General features: G+C 46.8%; 8 protein-coding genes across 8 annotated transcripts; 6 read left to right on the top strand and 2 right to left on the bottom strand.

Moving 5' to 3' along the window:
• Positions 1-102: 102 nt before the first annotated feature.
• Positions 103-1,062, top strand: E1B28_000663 (uncharacterized protein; the record flags this gene model as incomplete). Its single annotated transcript, XM_043146521.1, has 5 exons — positions 103-483; positions 554-683; positions 735-822; positions 885-972; positions 1,027-1,062. The coding sequence occupies 5 exons, from the start codon at positions 103-105 to the stop codon at positions 1,060-1,062; spliced, it is 723 nt and encodes a 240-aa protein (XP_043015224.1).
• Positions 1,063-1,459: 397 nt separating this feature from the next.
• E1B28_000664 (uncharacterized protein) lies at positions 1,460-4,056 on the top strand (the record flags this gene model as incomplete). Its single annotated transcript, XM_043146522.1, has 11 exons — positions 1,460-1,558; positions 1,609-1,647; positions 1,700-2,012; positions 2,078-2,167; positions 2,225-2,892; positions 2,948-3,367; positions 3,422-3,475; positions 3,526-3,641; positions 3,693-3,726; positions 3,779-3,971; positions 4,022-4,056. 11 exons carry the CDS (start codon positions 1,460-1,462, stop codon positions 4,054-4,056), a joined length of 2,061 nt encoding a protein of 686 aa, XP_043015225.1.
• E1B28_000665 (uncharacterized protein) lies at positions 3,727-4,509 on the bottom strand. Its single transcript, XM_043146523.1, has 2 exons — positions 4,219-4,509; positions 3,727-4,171 (listed from the first exon to the last, which is right to left on the bottom strand). Coding segments are annotated over exons 1-2 (237 nt in total). The 5' UTR covers positions 4,454-4,509; the 3' UTR covers positions 3,727-4,169.
• A 66-nt stretch (positions 4,510-4,575) lies between these two features.
• E1B28_000666 (uncharacterized protein) lies at positions 4,576-5,454 on the top strand (the record flags this gene model as incomplete). The annotated part of the gene is made up of 6 exons (XM_043146524.1): positions 4,576-4,658; positions 4,725-4,814; positions 4,874-4,904; positions 4,967-5,009; positions 5,103-5,173; positions 5,240-5,454. The coding sequence occupies exons 1-6, from the start codon at positions 4,614-4,616 to the stop codon at positions 5,452-5,454; spliced, it is 495 nt and encodes a 164-aa protein (XP_043015227.1). The 5' UTR covers positions 4,576-4,613.
• Positions 5,455-5,811: 357 nt separating this feature from the next.
• Positions 5,812-6,662, bottom strand: E1B28_000667 (uncharacterized protein; the record flags this gene model as incomplete). The annotated part of the gene is made up of 4 exons (XM_043146525.1): positions 5,812-6,329; positions 6,383-6,473; positions 6,527-6,597; positions 6,641-6,662. 4 exons carry the CDS (start codon positions 6,660-6,662, stop codon positions 5,812-5,814), a joined length of 702 nt encoding a protein of 233 aa, XP_043015228.1.
• A 285-nt stretch (positions 6,663-6,947) lies between these two features.
• ERT1 (Transcriptional regulator of nonfermentable carbon utilization) lies at positions 6,948-9,400 on the top strand. The gene is made up of 10 exons (XM_043146526.1): positions 6,948-7,151; positions 7,209-7,235; positions 7,287-7,308; positions 7,361-7,459; positions 7,517-7,609; positions 7,665-8,292; positions 8,384-8,516; positions 8,575-8,721; positions 8,785-8,965; positions 9,021-9,400. Exons 1-10 carry the CDS (start codon positions 6,981-6,983, stop codon positions 9,041-9,043), a joined length of 1,524 nt encoding a protein of 507 aa, XP_043015229.1. The 5' UTR covers positions 6,948-6,980; the 3' UTR covers positions 9,044-9,400.
• Positions 9,401-9,637: 237 nt separating this feature from the next.
• Positions 9,638-12,099, top strand: E1B28_000669 (uncharacterized protein). Its single transcript, XM_043146527.1, has 9 exons — positions 9,638-9,867; positions 9,938-10,023; positions 10,077-10,165; positions 10,215-10,282; positions 10,345-10,421; positions 10,486-10,602; positions 10,667-10,896; positions 10,947-11,797; positions 11,856-12,099. The coding sequence occupies exons 1-9, from the start codon at positions 9,810-9,812 to the stop codon at positions 11,897-11,899; spliced, it is 1,620 nt and encodes a 539-aa protein (XP_043015230.1). The 5' UTR covers positions 9,638-9,809; the 3' UTR covers positions 11,900-12,099.
• Positions 12,100-12,184: 85 nt separating this feature from the next.
• Positions 12,185-15,408, top strand: E1B28_000670 (uncharacterized protein; the record flags this gene model as incomplete). The annotated part of the gene is made up of 16 exons (XM_043146528.1): positions 12,185-12,277; positions 12,343-12,486; positions 12,541-12,610; positions 12,664-12,830; positions 12,881-13,099; positions 13,178-13,318; positions 13,384-13,557; positions 13,604-13,783; positions 13,837-13,982; positions 14,035-14,296; positions 14,351-14,479; positions 14,537-14,686; positions 14,741-14,872; positions 14,927-15,124; positions 15,177-15,243; positions 15,299-15,408. The coding sequence occupies 16 exons, from the start codon at positions 12,185-12,187 to the stop codon at positions 15,406-15,408; spliced, it is 2,382 nt and encodes a 793-aa protein (XP_043015231.1).
• Between the last annotated feature and the right edge of the window lie 148 nt (positions 15,409-15,556).

Consider the following 15,556-nt stretch of genomic DNA (forward strand, 5'->3'; position numbering starts at 1 on the left):
GAGAGAAGGCCGAGAGAGTGGCAGTGTGAGAACGTCATGGTCATCACGCGGTAGACTCGGAAACTGAAGTGAACTCTCAGACTCCGAGTTCCCATCAACAGCATGTCTATCGAAACCATAAACACTTCGCCTTTCGCTCATCTCATCCCAAATTCAGGTCCTGAAGACTCCAATTTTCCTTCGCAAATGCTTCCTCCTCCCAATCATCTTCGCCAGCCTCCAGGTCCTTTAGACCCTCCCCAACTACCGCTTCCAGGACCTCCTCACGGCCTTCCTGAGCAATACAGACTCAATCCACCTCCCAACTCTTCCGCCGTGCTCTCAAATCCTTCTCAGTTCCCGGGTACCATTCAACCAACTGACATCTCGAATGCGGCGGCGGCAGCAGCAGCAGCAACGGCTATAGGTGGTCTACCCGCCAGCTATTATCCGTCTGCGTCTGCATCGGCTTCCTCAGGCGTACGATTACCTCCCATTCTTCAGGTACACCCTCCAACTGCTGTATGTGGTTTTCACCTCATTGAAACGGCGTGTATTTTGTCTCTTTGCGCAGGTCGAGAAGCAGCAGGTCACCACGTCTGCTACACAATTGGCTAGTGCTTCCAGGCGTCGGAACGAGGCACAGTTCACCTGTCCTGTGCCTGGATGTGGTTCTACTTTTACACGGCGATTTAATTTACGAGGTCAGATATCCTCAGTCATGGCATTCACCAGTTGTTTATCCCTACAAACAGGTCATTTACGATCGCACACCGAAGAGCGTCCATTTGTTTGCGATTGGCCAGGCTGTAAGAAGGGTTTTGCGCGCCAACATGACTGCAAGTGCGTTCTACTCGTGCTATACAGCCTATCCCTTTTGTCTCACTCGCGTCGCCGCCTTTCAGACGACATCAAGCTCTTCACACCGCAAAACCGCAGTCCAACGTTTGTCAAGGGTGCAAGAAGACGTTTAGCCGTTTAGATGCGCTGAATGTGCGTAGTATCTCCTTAATTCTAGACGGCCTTATTAAGTTTTATTGGCTGCAGAGACACTGTAAGTCGAATTCTGACCTTCTGTTATGAGCTCCGGAAACGTTTTCACCAAGACTTTACCGAAAGACTGGTCGAAACGGTTTTAGGATGCCTTCGAAGACCAGTACCAGGCGCTAGTTCAACGTTTTCCAATTGTTCTCTTTCCCAATTATACGAACTGTCGAACTGATTTCTTTGATCATTCAGTGCGTTCTGATGGTGGTGCGGAATGCAGGGAAAGATTGTCAGTGGAGACTCAATTAAAAGAGGAGGGGGTACCCAGCTCCAGTATCGACCCCGCATCAACGTCGTAGTTCTCGGAGGTTGAGTTTCTGTTGTCTCGCTCTGTTCGTAGTGTATCACGTGTAATAAGCGCCCTTAATCACAAGGCCGGTGATTACCGGCATTTGAATGGAGCGCCCGAATTTCTTGTGTAACTTCCACCACGATGGCATTACCTGCGCTGCTTAGTGGTGCAGAATGTGGTCCTTCTAACCCTTTGCAGAATCTTTCCAAGAGATTTGACCAAGATCGTGGTGTACAACAGGTCAGTCCTTTTCTTTCTCATCATTCTACCAACACTCACAGCCTGCGTAGGACCTTTTCAGTGCGGCTCGGGCAAGTTCTTCTCGAGAGGTGTGCGATAAGTCTACAGAATCTGAATGTCATACGCTAACTGTAATTTCAGGGATTTCGCTCAACAATAACTAGCCCATCATTGCACGATCACAACGATGCAGCTCAATTCTTTAACCCCTCGAACGCCTCTAGTATCCCAAATTTCCGGAGCGTTGATGCCTTCAAACTAGAATCACTTCGAGGAGCTCTTCCCCAACAAGAGCAACGAACGATGACACCAGACTTGGGTTGGGCAGCAGACTTTATCCAGAAACAACCCATGATGAAAGCCTCGACGACCCAAAATGTCAGTCCGATGTCTCCCATTCAAGCAGATCGCGTTCAAACACCAGTAACTGCCAGGACATCCTTTCTCTCACCTGGTGCGCTCACGTTATCATATACCTCATCTGCAATGGTTTACCTTTTCTCCCTTTGGTCTGGGCAGGGGGAGTAATGCAGTGGAATACCAGAATACCGATGTGGTCCGGTACGCAATTCACTCAGCCTACGTATAAATCACCAGCCAATCGCGACCGTACGGGAATACCATACTTCCGCGTTCAGACCTCCGCTAAAATGTGCTCGATTGTAGATGTTTCATGGGACAAGGAATTCGATGCCCACCAAATTGCCCATCCAGAGACGTCGGAACAGTTGGTAGAATCCGCTGCACGTGACGAACAACAACAAACACCGCAGGATTCGGATGAACTATCTCGTACCGCTGGTCATTTGCTCGACATCGTCAAAAATGAACAAAACCCCAAGTTTCAGAATAGTCAGTTCCTCAACCTCATGACGCAATTGCGAGATCGTAAGGTTGTTGTGGAGGGGAATCAATTGGTTGACAACAACGGAACTTCGTCTGTCACTCCTGTCGATGTCAAGGGTAAAGGGAAAGCTGTTGAGCCTCAGTTCTATGGGAACAATGAGATGGAACTTCTGGGAGATCATGGGATGTATGGTCCCTTACCGGGGCAACAGCGGCAGCAATACTCAAATCAAGAGGAGGACAACGATACCTATTTCCGACAGGAAAATGCAGAATATACACGGTTCTGGAACGAAGTGAATGCCACACAGGGTATTCCGTCGAGCGGTATGCAATATAGTTGGGACAAGTTACAATATGACTGGGACCGGTTTGAAGCCACGGAGCATGGGATTCGACCTATTGCACATTATCAGTTCCAACAAAACAATCCTTACCTTCGAAACGGGGAACAGGTCGTCCGTGAACGGGGTGATGAACGGCTAGAGGTACGACCTTGAAAAGCTTAACCTGGATGATACTCTGATTTCATAACATTGTTAGTCTGTTCTTGAGCTGGAGGCTGCCGTCACACGCGATCCCACCAATGCCCACGCATGGTTTGAATTGGGAGTGAAGCAACAGGAAAACGAACGAGAGCAGAAGGCTCTCGCTGCTTTACAACGCGCTAATGAACTAGACCCCTCTCATTTGCCTACCTGGCTAGCTCTAGCCATCTCCAATACTAATGACGGTAACCGCGTTGGGGCTTATGATGCTGTCAAGCAGTGGATAGTGCGCAATGAACGACACAAAGCTGCCGCACAAAAATATCTTCAGCGCTTTCCCGAACCCAGAGATGCACCTATCAAGGAGAAATTCATTCATATCTGTCAATGCCTGATCAATATGGCACAAGCAAGCGCGGATGATTTGGATGCCGACATTCAAATGGCATTGGGCATTCTTTTTTACACAGATGAGGTGTGTGTTAGCAATTCGGCCGGACTTTCACGTAACAACCGAGTTCTCTGGTAGGACTATGCCAAAGCCCAAGATTGTTTCAAGGCAGCGCTCTCTGCGAGACCCGATGTTAGTCTTCCCGTCTTGGTTTCGTTGTTTTCAGTTAACAGCTTGCTTAGGATTGGCTTCTTTACAATCGAGTAGGAGCTACAATCGCCAACCAAGGGATTGCAGATAGCGCACTGGAGTATTATTACCGTGCTTTAGAGCTCAACCCCGCGTATATCCGTGCCAGGTACTCGTTATGTTACGGTTTTCCACCGATGTTTCTAACGCCGCCGCCCAGGTACAACTTGGGAATCTCTTGTATTAATCTGCGGGTGAGTGTCATGTGTTCGTTTCTCTTAGTTGCCCAGGGTAACTCTTTTTCAGAGATATGCGGAAGCTGCACACCATATATTCAATGCATTGTCACTCCAGGATGCGGACAATATACATGACGACGAGGGTATGAACGACGCTCGTGGAATTACTTCCTCTACTCTTTGGGATAGCTTGAAAACAGCGTGTTTGCACATGGAAAGAACGGATCTCGCGGGAGTATGTGACCGTCAAGACTTTCAAGGTAGGAATTCATACCAGAATTACATTACTATAGTCTAAAATGCTCGATAGCATTCCGAAAGGGATTGAACACGATTTCAATGTAGTGTGGACTGGGGCTGCTCTGTAGATTCACGATCTCAAATGTTGTTTACAGCCATGACGCATCTACATCCAGACCCTTCAGTTTACAAACGTGCCTTCCTTTCATAGATGTTGCTCCTGGAATCAAGTATTAGAATATGACACGAACAACGAGAATGGCTCACAAGATTGTAGTCCTAGCCGTTTCTCCTTCTCGATTTGCTTATCCCGCACCTGCTTTAGCTGTTCGAGCATCGCGAAGTCATCTGGTTGCACTTCTGGCGTGTCTGCCAGTTTCTTCAACTTTTCTGCCATCTCTTTTTCATACGCAACTTCAGCCCTTTGTTGAGCGACCATATCCCTGACGTCTTGCACGTCATTGTCAGTCATAGGAATTAGCGTAGGTGGTCTTCTAATCATGGTCAAGAAGCAGTGAGACCTACACAGGGCTTTAATTCAGTGCCTGCGGTGCTGCGGCGAAGCCAAAGCCAAACAACAGAAAACCACGTAGCCGTGGGCCGAGCAACCTATAAGCACCTTTCCTTCATTGTCTGGCCTCTTCATTGTTTAACCACCCACCATGGAAGCTCTTCTTCGTGTTACAGACGCTGTCAAATCCTTCAGAGTATGGCTCGATAACTAATAACGCCAAGAACTTGAGACTCACATTCGTGTTGATGCTTTTCCACAGGAAACAAGGCTCTCTGCTCTTCGACCGCCCGGAGAGTTCTTTGATTTTCATCGAGTATCAGGTCCCGCAGATTTAAATACTGCTACTCAGGTCGGTACAATGAGTTTGCATTCACAATTCTCCGCTCAAATCAGACTTCTGTTTTATAGAGAATAACGTACAACACTCGTTATTTCTCAGGTGCGATTTGCCTCTATATGAACCATCCTCGTTTTGTCGCCATACTTAGTATTTGGAAACAGGAAACTATGTCTTGATTATTGGCGCTTTGTCTGTGTATGCAGTGTAAGTGCATGCTCAAGTTCCACTTTTCCGAACTTCTGGCTTTTTCCGTCTTGACTCTAAACATGTACTAACGCTCATTGGTTTGGTTTCTAGAATCAGCAACTACCTCCTTCTTTTCGCTCTCATCTTTCTTATCGGAGGATTTATCGCTATAAACAAGTTCGGTGCGTATTCGCGATGTTTTCTCTCCGAAATCGGTACTGAGTATTTTTATTTTTACAATGTTTTAGCTCCCGAGCCTGTCCAAATGGGTGAACATACCATTACTCAAAAACACCTATATGGTGTTCTTTTTGTCGTCGGCATCCCACTCTTGTGGCTCGCATCTCCGGTTATGACCATCTTTTGGCTCGTCGGGGCATCGGCGATAATTGTTCTCGGTCACGCTGCTTTCATGGAGCCAGGCATCGAGAGCGAGTATGCACAGGTGCAGGACACCGTTTAAGCTGTCTTTTGTTTTGATTTTTTGTAGATTTCCTATACGGGCGGAACGTTCGATCTTTACTATTTTTTCTTATCCTCTAGTAGACTGTTGAATGCTACGAGAATTTTTCATAATTATTATAATTCAATCTAAGTTGGGGTTGTAACTACATAAAGCTGTAACATCTGGATTGGGAAGAATACCTTCTATTCAAGTATTGTTACTTCGACACCGCCGTGCGTGGTCTGTTCGCCGAATCACATAATCCCGAAGTTTACTCGACCCCGGGACGCGCGGTGTGCCAGCGAGCAGAGGGAAGGATGGATCATTGAATGTTCCGCTGTGCCGTAGCAGTACATAACCTAACTGTGACTTGCATCAGACGAAGGGACGACGAGCTATAATTGTCCGTTCCTTGCCCCAGGCATCGCGCCAAACTTCAGTGGCAAATCCCGCCGCCTGCATTATATCCTGCACGGCAGCAGCTTGGTTGCAACCAATCTCAAGTGCCACAAGGGCCCTAGGAGATAGAAAACCTTCTCGAGAACAGAGCCATGCTATGGCACGGTAGAATTCCAAGCCAGACGGGCCCCCAAAGAGGGCTTTCGGATCCTCGTGTCTCACCACGCTCGCGGGAAGGCGAAGGTATTCATCCCAAGAAATGTAAGGGGGATTCGATGTGACGATGTCGAACGGAGGTGCGAGATGATGTGACAAGCTGCTCAGAAACTCAGGTGAGAGAAAATTTGCTCGGACCGCATTGAACTGGTCAGGGGAAAGTCCGCACGATACGGCGTTCTCGTTCGCCAATTGAACGGCGTCGGATGAGATGTCGATTCCGTGTGCGCGAACCCCGCCTTTAGCCCATATATGACAAAGGAGAATTGGTATGCATCCTAGAGAAAGGTAAGCAGTCACGAGAAAGTATCATGTGTGTAAGTCTTCAAACCTGTTCCGGTTCCGAGGTCCAATAAGGAGAGCGGACGAGAGACGGCCAGCTTTGATGGTGAAAGGAGCTGTGATAACTTGACTACCCATTCCTTGATGTAAATAAGAGGTAGAACGCGGTACTTCGAAAGTCAAGAGCGATTACCTCGGTTTCGGGACGAGGTATCAGGACGGGAGGTCGTACACGGAAATTGAGATCAGAAAAAGGCTGGGAACCTAGGGGACCATAGTGAGTATATAGGACCGAAGTTTCTTGAACCAAGTAAACTAGCGATGGACATTGGACAGACCAATGATGTACTTTACAGATGGGGAGTGAGAATAGATCATCTTGTAGAAGATTGAACCTTACAGCCAGTGGTTCACCACGAAAAGATCTTCTCAGAAAGGACCTGAACTGAGCTAGATTTTTTGCTGCGAGAAAAAGCCATTTTATTTCTTGAGAAGAAGGGCGAACTGACATGAGGGACTTATGGAGACCTACTTGATGTGTGATGGCAGTGTGACAATCACCGATGCTGTCACAGACATAAAATGTAAGTGGACATTTCGGACCGCGGATTTATATTCGCCCGCTCCTTTTGCTGCTGACTGCCAGGATGGCTTCAACCACGACCACAACAGCGGCCACAGCTAGTCTCCTCCCCATAGCCCCTGCGCTCTCTCCCTCTCAATGTAACCCGAAAGCCAAGCGAAAACGTGAGCCAGAACCTGCCGCATCCGGCTCAATCGCTCGCAAGCCTCGAGACGGTTCAAAGAAGAAAAAAGCTGTCAGTTCATCGTGCCCTTCTGACGCCTCTTTAATATCCTCATCTCATACCTGATAGGCAAGAGCATGCAACCAATGTCAAAAGGTCTCTCAGTCTCTTTTTGCATTTCATGACTGTCACTAAATTCTCGTCCAGGCACACCTGACCTGCAATGATTGTATGTTTCCATCATTACTTTTTCATGACGCCAATATGTATATTCAATCCAGCGAGGCCTTGTGATCGATGTATAAAGCGCGGTATCGCAGCAAATTGCACCGAAGGGCACCGAAAGAAGGCCAAATATTTACTCGATGACGATGAACTGGGTGAGTAAATCTTCTATATTTATACTGCAATGGTTGATACTCATAGAAATGCTCTAGAGCAATTAAAACGAAATAAAACTCAAGCACCCACTCCTGCAAGCGCATGCACAGCCGCCCTAAAACCTATCACCCGCCCTCCGACGCCCCCACGTCAGTATTGTGTACTACGGTGTCCTATCGTTATATTCATGCCATTTCCTTGTAGCGGACAACTTAGTTCCCGAAAGCCCTGCATTCGACGTCCCATTTGACACCAATTTTCCCTTTGGTTCCGAAGCTGCAAATCTGGAGTACTCCATCCTTTCCGCTATTCTAGGTAATCCGAGTCCTCCTCAAGGTTCCCAGACACCTCCATCGTCCTCGTTCTCGACATGGCCATCGACAGACAGTTTTCCTTACCAATCTCCTCGACTGTCGACGTCATATACAGATAGCTTGCAGCAACCGCCAGCACCGATGCCCCAACTGAACTATACTTACCCAACGCGCGTTGTTGAAAATGCCGCTCCAGCGCAACCTGAGACGCAAACAAACAAGCAAGCAAAGGCTGATGGCCCCCCGCATCCACTACAACCCCGCTACCCACTCGAAAACCGTCCTCGATCGCCCCCTTTACCCATTTTTCTCGACGAGGCTCATGGACTTCTCTCGCCACCCCAATCGAACCCTTCTCCAAGTCTCTCGTCGGCCAATACGTCAGACATAAACTTTTTTGGATTTAATGACCTCAAAGGGCGGCCGGCGTCAAAGTTGCAAAGCATCAATGACCGGGTCGTCAAGCCTTATGACTACACGGAAGGTTACCATTTCCTAATGAAGCATCTTCCCACTCGGTACGTTGCCGCTCAAGGATACTTATAATACTTCTTTGGAGTATCCTCAGGGTATCTCGGTTCTCTGATCGCGATATCTATGTTCTTAAAGGTTCGAAAAGAACGACATCTTGCGTATTGTACGGGCATTAGCGATATTCCGACCCTCTCTTATTGCCCTTCAAATGCCATTATCACTCGATGACGAAATCTTTGTTGAGAAGTGTTTCCAGAGGACTTTACTTGTATGTCTTGCTCTTGCATTTGCATGATTTCGAGGCTAACTAAAGATTATATTCACAGGAACTCGACAAACTTATTTCGTTCAGTGGGACCCCAACAGTAGTGTGGAGGCGTACAGGGGAGATTTGTTTGGTCGCCCCCGAATTTTGTATGTTGACGGAATGGACCATGGAAGAACTATTAGGCCAGAAGAAATACATCTATGAGGTCAGTACAAGTTTTCCTTTTCGACTAGTCACAAGCCTTTCCCCTGACACCACTCTTTGCCAGCTTTTTGAAAACCAGTCCGTGGTAGAGTATTGGGAGAACTTCGCCTCACATGCATTTGAGAACACGACGCAGTCTGTTTATTCGCATTGCGTGTTGCTCAAACCTAATGGTGCACCTGTCCCCGCCACCTTCTGTTTCTCTATACGCAGGGATCTTTTCGATCTTCCAAGTGTGGTTATAGGTACGCCGTTTCAGGTCCACGGCGAGGCTTGGAACTAATGTCTGTCATGTCATAGGACAATGGTTACCTCTCCTATGACCAGCCTATGACCTTTTCTCCTATGACCTTGAAAAAACATCATCCATGACCATATTCAACTCTCCATTTTTCTCTATTCGCATTTATGTTTATCTCAAAGTTAATCGAACCCGGCCGGGATCAGGACCGCCCTTTTATATACGTCGTTTTCTAGAGATTGCTCTCAACGCTTCGAACCGTTTTGTTTTTCGATCTCGAAGTTCCCGACACTTCATTCTATGGAATCAGCATTGTGGTTGATTCCGACTCCGCACAGTTAAATTTATTGGCATTACTTATAGTGCCATTGCGCATACATCATTTGTATTATCGACTGCATGATCCTGTAGTACTACCTAGTTTCCTCTATTTAAATGCATTACTTAGAGGTGTTCAAAGTTGAAGATACCCTTGGTGCTAGACACAAGTCCACAGTACTTCAGTCACGCCTGTGTCAATTAACTGAAACCTCTACTTTTAGGTATCCTTAGTGAACTGGTGGAGATAGATAACAAACTCAAGTTGGTATCTCATCAACTTATTCCAGAAGAGGTAGAAATTTGTAAAGGATTTGCAGTAATAAGTCACGTACCAGACTGATGCGATATTCCCTTTGGGCAACGTTAGGTAGGCCATATCTTGGCCACATACTTTGGAACGCTCACGGATCTTACTAACGACTTTCGGGAAAATTGGGCGACATCTGACGTTCACACCGGCCGAATAGCTGCCCTGCCATCGATTCACGTACCCGATCATCCTAAGATAACCTTCAAACGTATCCTCGATGGTCTTTGAAGTCGTGAACCTAGCAAAGTTTTCTGAAGTTTTTGCGTCCACTACCGGTACGGGTGGCTTGGTTAACTGATGGGCTGCATGGCAGAGATTGATGAATTTCAAAATGAACTACGACAGAGCTTTCTAGCTGCGCTCTTGGTGGTCGTGTGGTGTCAGTATCTGATGAGTTTTTCGCAGAGGCCTTTCATTTACTTCTCGTAGAGGTACGACTCTGATCATTCGGGATAGTTTTACTTACTTACGAGTTTGTTACTAGCCTGCTACGAGTTTGAAGGGCCAGTTTGGGCCTAATGGGGCATTATACAGTGGATGGGAGAGCAGGAGGCACAATCCCACCTTCGACTGGTACTTGATTTCATTCGCCCAAGTGTTTGTCCCATCTGACTCTGGTTAGGTGTATCATCAAGCTCGGAACGTCGGGGACAATCGTGGGTTTCGATATAGATACGGGGCATTTCAATGGTCAGGATAGGAGCTGCCACTCGATTTCATTGAATGTGACCCCTTACCGCCTTTCTGGATAGGAAATGAAGCACCTCAAGCATCAGTCGATGGATTTTATGATCCAACATCGGAAGATCCTGACAAGAACGATGCAAGAGTATGTCTGCCTTCTTCACACTCAGTGACCATTAAGTTGTTGACGATTGAACGCCTCACACAAGTGGACGGAAATCCTTCCTAAAGTCAATCTCGGACCAAATTCTCGACATCTCTTTACGGTACCACCTGGTTCTCGGGCAACATTTGTCAAATTGAATATGTATCCAGATGGCGGTATTGTGAACATCTGGTTGCGCATCTGCTCTGCCGTGCACAGTGTATACTGACTCCAGTGATTTCCAGGCCAGATTCCGGGTTTACGGTCATGTTATTCCTATCGTACCAGAGGATCCGCTCAAGAGCTTTGACTTGGCCCACGTATATGCGGGCGGACGGGTGGTACTCACGTCCGACCAACATTTCGGCGTAGGGGCGAATCTGATTTTACCTGGACGGGGAAAGAATATGGGTGATGGTTGGGAAACGAAACGTAGCCGCTTGCCAGGACATAAGGACTGGGCGATCATACAGCTGTGAGTCGAGTCCTTTTCAGTATGACATGAATGAAATGGATCCAATGTAGTTCAACGCCGGGATACCTTGAACAAGTCGAGATCGACACCAATCATTTCAAAGGAAATTTCCCAGACAGCTGCGAAGTTCATGCCCTTCATCTTGACAAGGAGGTGGACTGGCGTGTAGGGCGCGCCGAGGATCAGGATTGGAAGGTGGTGCTACCGAGAATAAAGTTAGGACCTCATAGGCAACACTTCTTTCAACTCGAGAACGTGGCTGGCGTGCTTTACACTCATGTGAAGGTTACTATTCATCCGGACGGTGGCATCAAGAGAGTACGTGTGATCGGTAGGCGGTCGAGGAAGGAAGCGTCCGAAGGCGTTACAACTATCGAAGAAGAATCTCCAAAAGTCAAGGATATTCAGCTGGCCCTTACGAAAGATCAGAGCTTGAAGAACAGTAAGGTTCTACCTGTCTTGCCGCTCACCCCGGAAGCATTCGCGCCGTTTGGACAAGTAATTCAAGCATATGGTGACCATGCGGCTGCGCCTAAAGGCATCAAGATCACTCCAGCTAATGGTGGAACCGCAGACAAATTCCACAAACTCTCCTTACTAGCTCAGTCATATCCCGTTGGCGCTGGTGCTACCACCGGCATTTCGGTCTATAGGTGCCAGCCTTTAACAGACATCGCCATGGACGGCACTTGCCAATTAAAGGAGTTGGAACGTCATGCGTTTACGAACCAGGTGTTTGTTCCTATGGGAAAAGGCTTCGGAGAAGAGTTGACTCATCCTGCTGAGAAATATTTGGTTGTGGTGACGAAGAGTGGAATGGATGATAAACCAGATCTAAATTCGCTGCGAGCGTTTACAGCGACCACAGCACAGGGAATAGTGTACAATACCGGAATTTGGCGTAAGGGACTTTATCCCTAAGTGCATGTTTACTGATTCTGACTGGTTTTGTTTGATAGACCGACCGATTACGGTTCTAGAGAAGGTATGTCGTTCTACTTGAATAGGATTCCTATTTCTGATGTCAGGAAATTAGCCAATGGACTTTGCATGTGTAGAAACACAGATAGGAAACGGAAGCAAAGCTGACTGTGAAATCGTGAAAGTGGATGAGGAAATAAGATTGAGGATATGGTAAACTGTAGTCACCCGTGATTTCCGAATTCAGAAGTCAGATGTTTGCATCTGTTGTTACCTCCACCTCCCTCAATCACTCCCCTCCATGTCCACGGCCAGAAAGCGCTCTCGCAGCATTGAATCTGATTCTGCGAGTCTCAAGAAATACATCATGACAGACGAAAATGGAGCACCACATGCCAATGTCAACGGTGTCGTCAATCAGCAGGAAGACCTCGAGCTTTCTGGTCGAGACAAACTTGAAGTTAGTTGCGTTCATTAACCACAAATGTCACTTCTTAAACGTTTTCTTGAATCTCCATCGAACAGCTTTTTCGAAAGGAGGCAATATACCGTCGTATGAAGCATTACTCACGCGAATGCGAGTATAATCAAGCTCGTATTGCGGAATTGGAGGAGAGGAAAGTAACTTGTGAAGCAGGTCTCGCTGCGATGTCGGCTTGCTGGCAACTAGTAAGGGCCTTTGATATTCTTGTCTCTTCTCTTCTCTTAGTTCACCACTCGTAGCTGATGGACACGTTACGGTCGATGGTGGACCCGGACGATGAAGAGCCTCCTACAACAGACGAGATTCGAGGTAAACACTCTTTTTACATCAGTGTTAGCGAGGAGACTAACGAACGTCACTAGACTTATATCATATCAGCACTTTTGTTACAGAAGATACCATGCCGGAGCTGAAGTCGAGTCTGGAAAAAACTCAACGAGCAACCGCTCAAGTAGTATCGAAGATCCTCAGCAAGGCTGGTGTGCCTGCGAAACATCTCGATGCTCAGAGTCGGAAAGCGCAGGCTGAGGTACGTGTCACATTGGTTTTAGTTCACGCGATTGACCCTTCTACAATTAGTCTGCTGCTCTGAAGTCGCAACTGGATCTTCTGCGAGTCAAGCTACACGACTCTGAGGAGACAAGCCAACGTTATAGAGAAGCTCTTTCCGCCGCTGAAAATCGTTTAGAGCGATTGCAAAGTAAAACAGTGAAGGCGCTTCAGCTCAAGCCTGCCCCCGAAGCAGAGGAACAAGAACGTATGACGGAAAGAGAACAGAGAAAGCCGTCCTCTCCTGAAGTGAGTGGTCAGGTTAATTGGTGGGAGTTTTGACTGTTCTGATGATTTTTTTTCTCGTCTAATTTATTGTGCGTACAGCGTAAGGGGGACCATGAGGAGATCGCGCAACTTGAAGAGGTTTATTGGCAGGATATTGCTGAATCCAGAGAGAAACGAATATTTGAACTTGAGTATCAGGTTATGGACTTGACTGGGAAATTACACAGCGCTGTAATACAGGTCAGTTTTAACACATACATAACGGTCCTCTCTCGCTAGCAAATCTCCTGATAAGTCTTTGTTAGATGCAGACGCCGACACTTCAACAGCTTGCGAATAGCGTTCATTATAAGATGCTCATGATGCGTCTCTCACAAGTTTCGACGTCATTGTCCGAGAAAGAGCAGGAGATCGCGAAGTTGAAGATTGAGCTCCAAGAGAGTATATCGGCCAATAAAGTAGCAGAGGAAGCATTACAGGCATGTCCATTGTTTTTTACTCGTTCTCTTCTAATGGCACCCATAGAGGGATACAGCGCAGGAAATAGCCGACCTGAAAACTTTAGTTGCACAACGGGATACTAACCTTGCACGTCTACGGGAAAATCGGGATCAACAAGGCGCGGAGTTGCACGAACGTAGACTAAAGGAATCAGTGAGAATCACGTCTTGTGAGGAGCATAAAACGTTAGCCGCGTCTCGAGCGGTACGCCGTTCCGTTTTCATTCTCAATTCGATTTCCGATCGACTTGAAACCAGGAACGAATCAATGTCTTGAATTCGCAACTCAAACGATGTAGATTGCAGCTCGCTGCTCAAGCGAACCGAGAAGATATAGTTTCATTCCTTTTGGAGGTTCCTAATGATGACATGAATTATGTCGAAGCTTTACACTTGGAACTTTCGTACGTCTTGGTCATTTTCCTCTAGTCGACTGTTTACCAAATTTCCTCGTAGCAACGTCAAGAAACGACTTGCCACTTTAGAACAAGCTTGTTCAAACCTTGACGAAGATCACCCCGATATAGCGCGGCATATTCAAGCTGAAGCTGAAGCATTGCAAAAGCTGTCAGACGTTTCTACAGAATTGGAGAGGTACCACACGGTTTACGGCGAACTTTCATCCCTACACCCTGATGTTAGTCAACTCGCAAGTCAGCTTCAACAGAAAGAAGGCGAACTTCAAAGGCTCAGGTTGCTTGATAAGCAACGTGAACAGGTCAACATCATTATTGTCGCTTGGAATACCTCGTCGCTCACAATTCGATTGCAGACGGAGACATCGTTATATACTGAGGTGGAAAAGCTTTCCGCAGCGTGGGAGGCCCTTGACACCCAGGTTAAAGGAAAGGTGTTTGATTTGACTGCTATGGAGGATAAACTTGTAAAAGCGTTAACTGAAGTTCGTCAGTTCCATGTACTTTACTGAATCCTCCTTAACGAACGCTGATCTATGCAGAAAGCAAAAGCTGAAAACAAGTTTTATGCTTCGATGCGAGACAAGGAAGCGACCGAGTTGGAACGAAAGAACCTGGCTCGTAATCTCGAAAAACATGCCAAGGTGGTGGAAACGCTGAAGGAAAGCGAAAACAAGTTGAAGGAGCAAATTGTAATATCCCCTGTTTGAATACTCATCGACAACGTGCTCACATGTTTTGTTCAGGCTATGGCTCAAAAAATTTTGGTATCACGAGAGCAAAGTTCCAATTGTCACCAAAAGGAAATAAATGACCTTCGGATGAAACACAAGGAGCTTGAAGGCTTACTGCATGAGGAGAGGACTAAATACCAGACGGTGTGTTTCGCGACTTTGAGTAACTGATTACTTCGGCTCATGCTGTGAACCAAGCTGTTCCGGAACACGCACGCGGTGGAGAAAGACACACTAAACCTGCAACGTCAACTCCGAAGCAAGATGGAAGACTGTGACCGCTCGAAGAAGGACCTGCAGCGGCAAGCTCTGAAGTTGCAATCGAAGGAGAGATTGTTATCATCTAGGGCAAGGGCGACTGATCAAGATGTCGACTCGAGAGTGGCTGACTCCATGGTACGCCTTTTCTCCCAACCCTTATAACTGATGCTGATCCCCTTTTATTTAGAAAATACTGAGATGTTCAACATGCAATATCAATTTCCGTAAAGTCCTGCTCACAAAATGCTGGCATAGTATGACCAACCAAAGCTTGATCCAGACGTACACTGACCTCTCTGATTCTTATAGCATTTTGCAAAGACTGTATCGAGGCGAGAATATCAACACGGCAACGGAAATGCCCTGCATGCAATGTGGCATTTGGACAGTCGGATGTACAGACTATCTTCTTTCAATGAACAACATACTTTTGCACTTCTTCACTTATCATTATATGTACTTAGATATACACCACCCCTCTCTATTGGAATCTTCGACAATTATATTAATTTTTGTCGTGCTTCGAATCAGGATAACCTGCTGCGGCCCTACCTTTAGACTTTCCTT

This window comes from Marasmius oreades, chromosome 1 (genome assembly GCF_018924745.1).
Source record: "Marasmius oreades isolate 03SP1 chromosome 1, whole genome shotgun sequence".
Classification (NCBI taxonomy): Eukaryota; Fungi; Basidiomycota; class Agaricomycetes; order Agaricales; family Marasmiaceae; genus Marasmius; species Marasmius oreades.

Bases quoted from the DNA above. Each gene is read 5' to 3' on its own strand.
- E1B28_000665 (XM_043146523.1), bottom strand. From the start codon at position 4,453: ATGATTAGAAGACCACCTACGCTAATTCCTATGACTGACAATGACGTG.
- ERT1 (XM_043146526.1), top strand. From the start codon at position 6,981: ATGGCTTCAACCACGACCACAACAGCGGCCACAGCTAGTCTCCTCCCC. The intron at 7,236-7,286 runs GTCTCTCAGTCT...ATTCTCGTCCAG, and splicing joins CATGCAACCAATGTCAAAAG to GCACACCTGACCTGCAATGA. The intron at 8,966-9,020 runs GTACGCCGTTTC...GTCATGTCATAG, and splicing joins TCTTCCAAGTGTGGTTATAG to GACAATGGTTACCTCTCCTA.
- E1B28_000669 (XM_043146527.1), top strand. From the start codon at position 9,810: ATGGTCTTTGAAGTCGTGAACCTAGCAAAGTTTTCTGAAGTTTTTGCG. The intron at 10,283-10,344 runs GTCAGGATAGGA...CTTTCTGGATAG, and splicing joins AGATACGGGGCATTTCAATG to GAAATGAAGCACCTCAAGCA. The intron at 11,798-11,855 runs GTAAGGGACTTT...TTTGTTTGATAG, and splicing joins GTACAATACCGGAATTTGGC to ACCGACCGATTACGGTTCTA.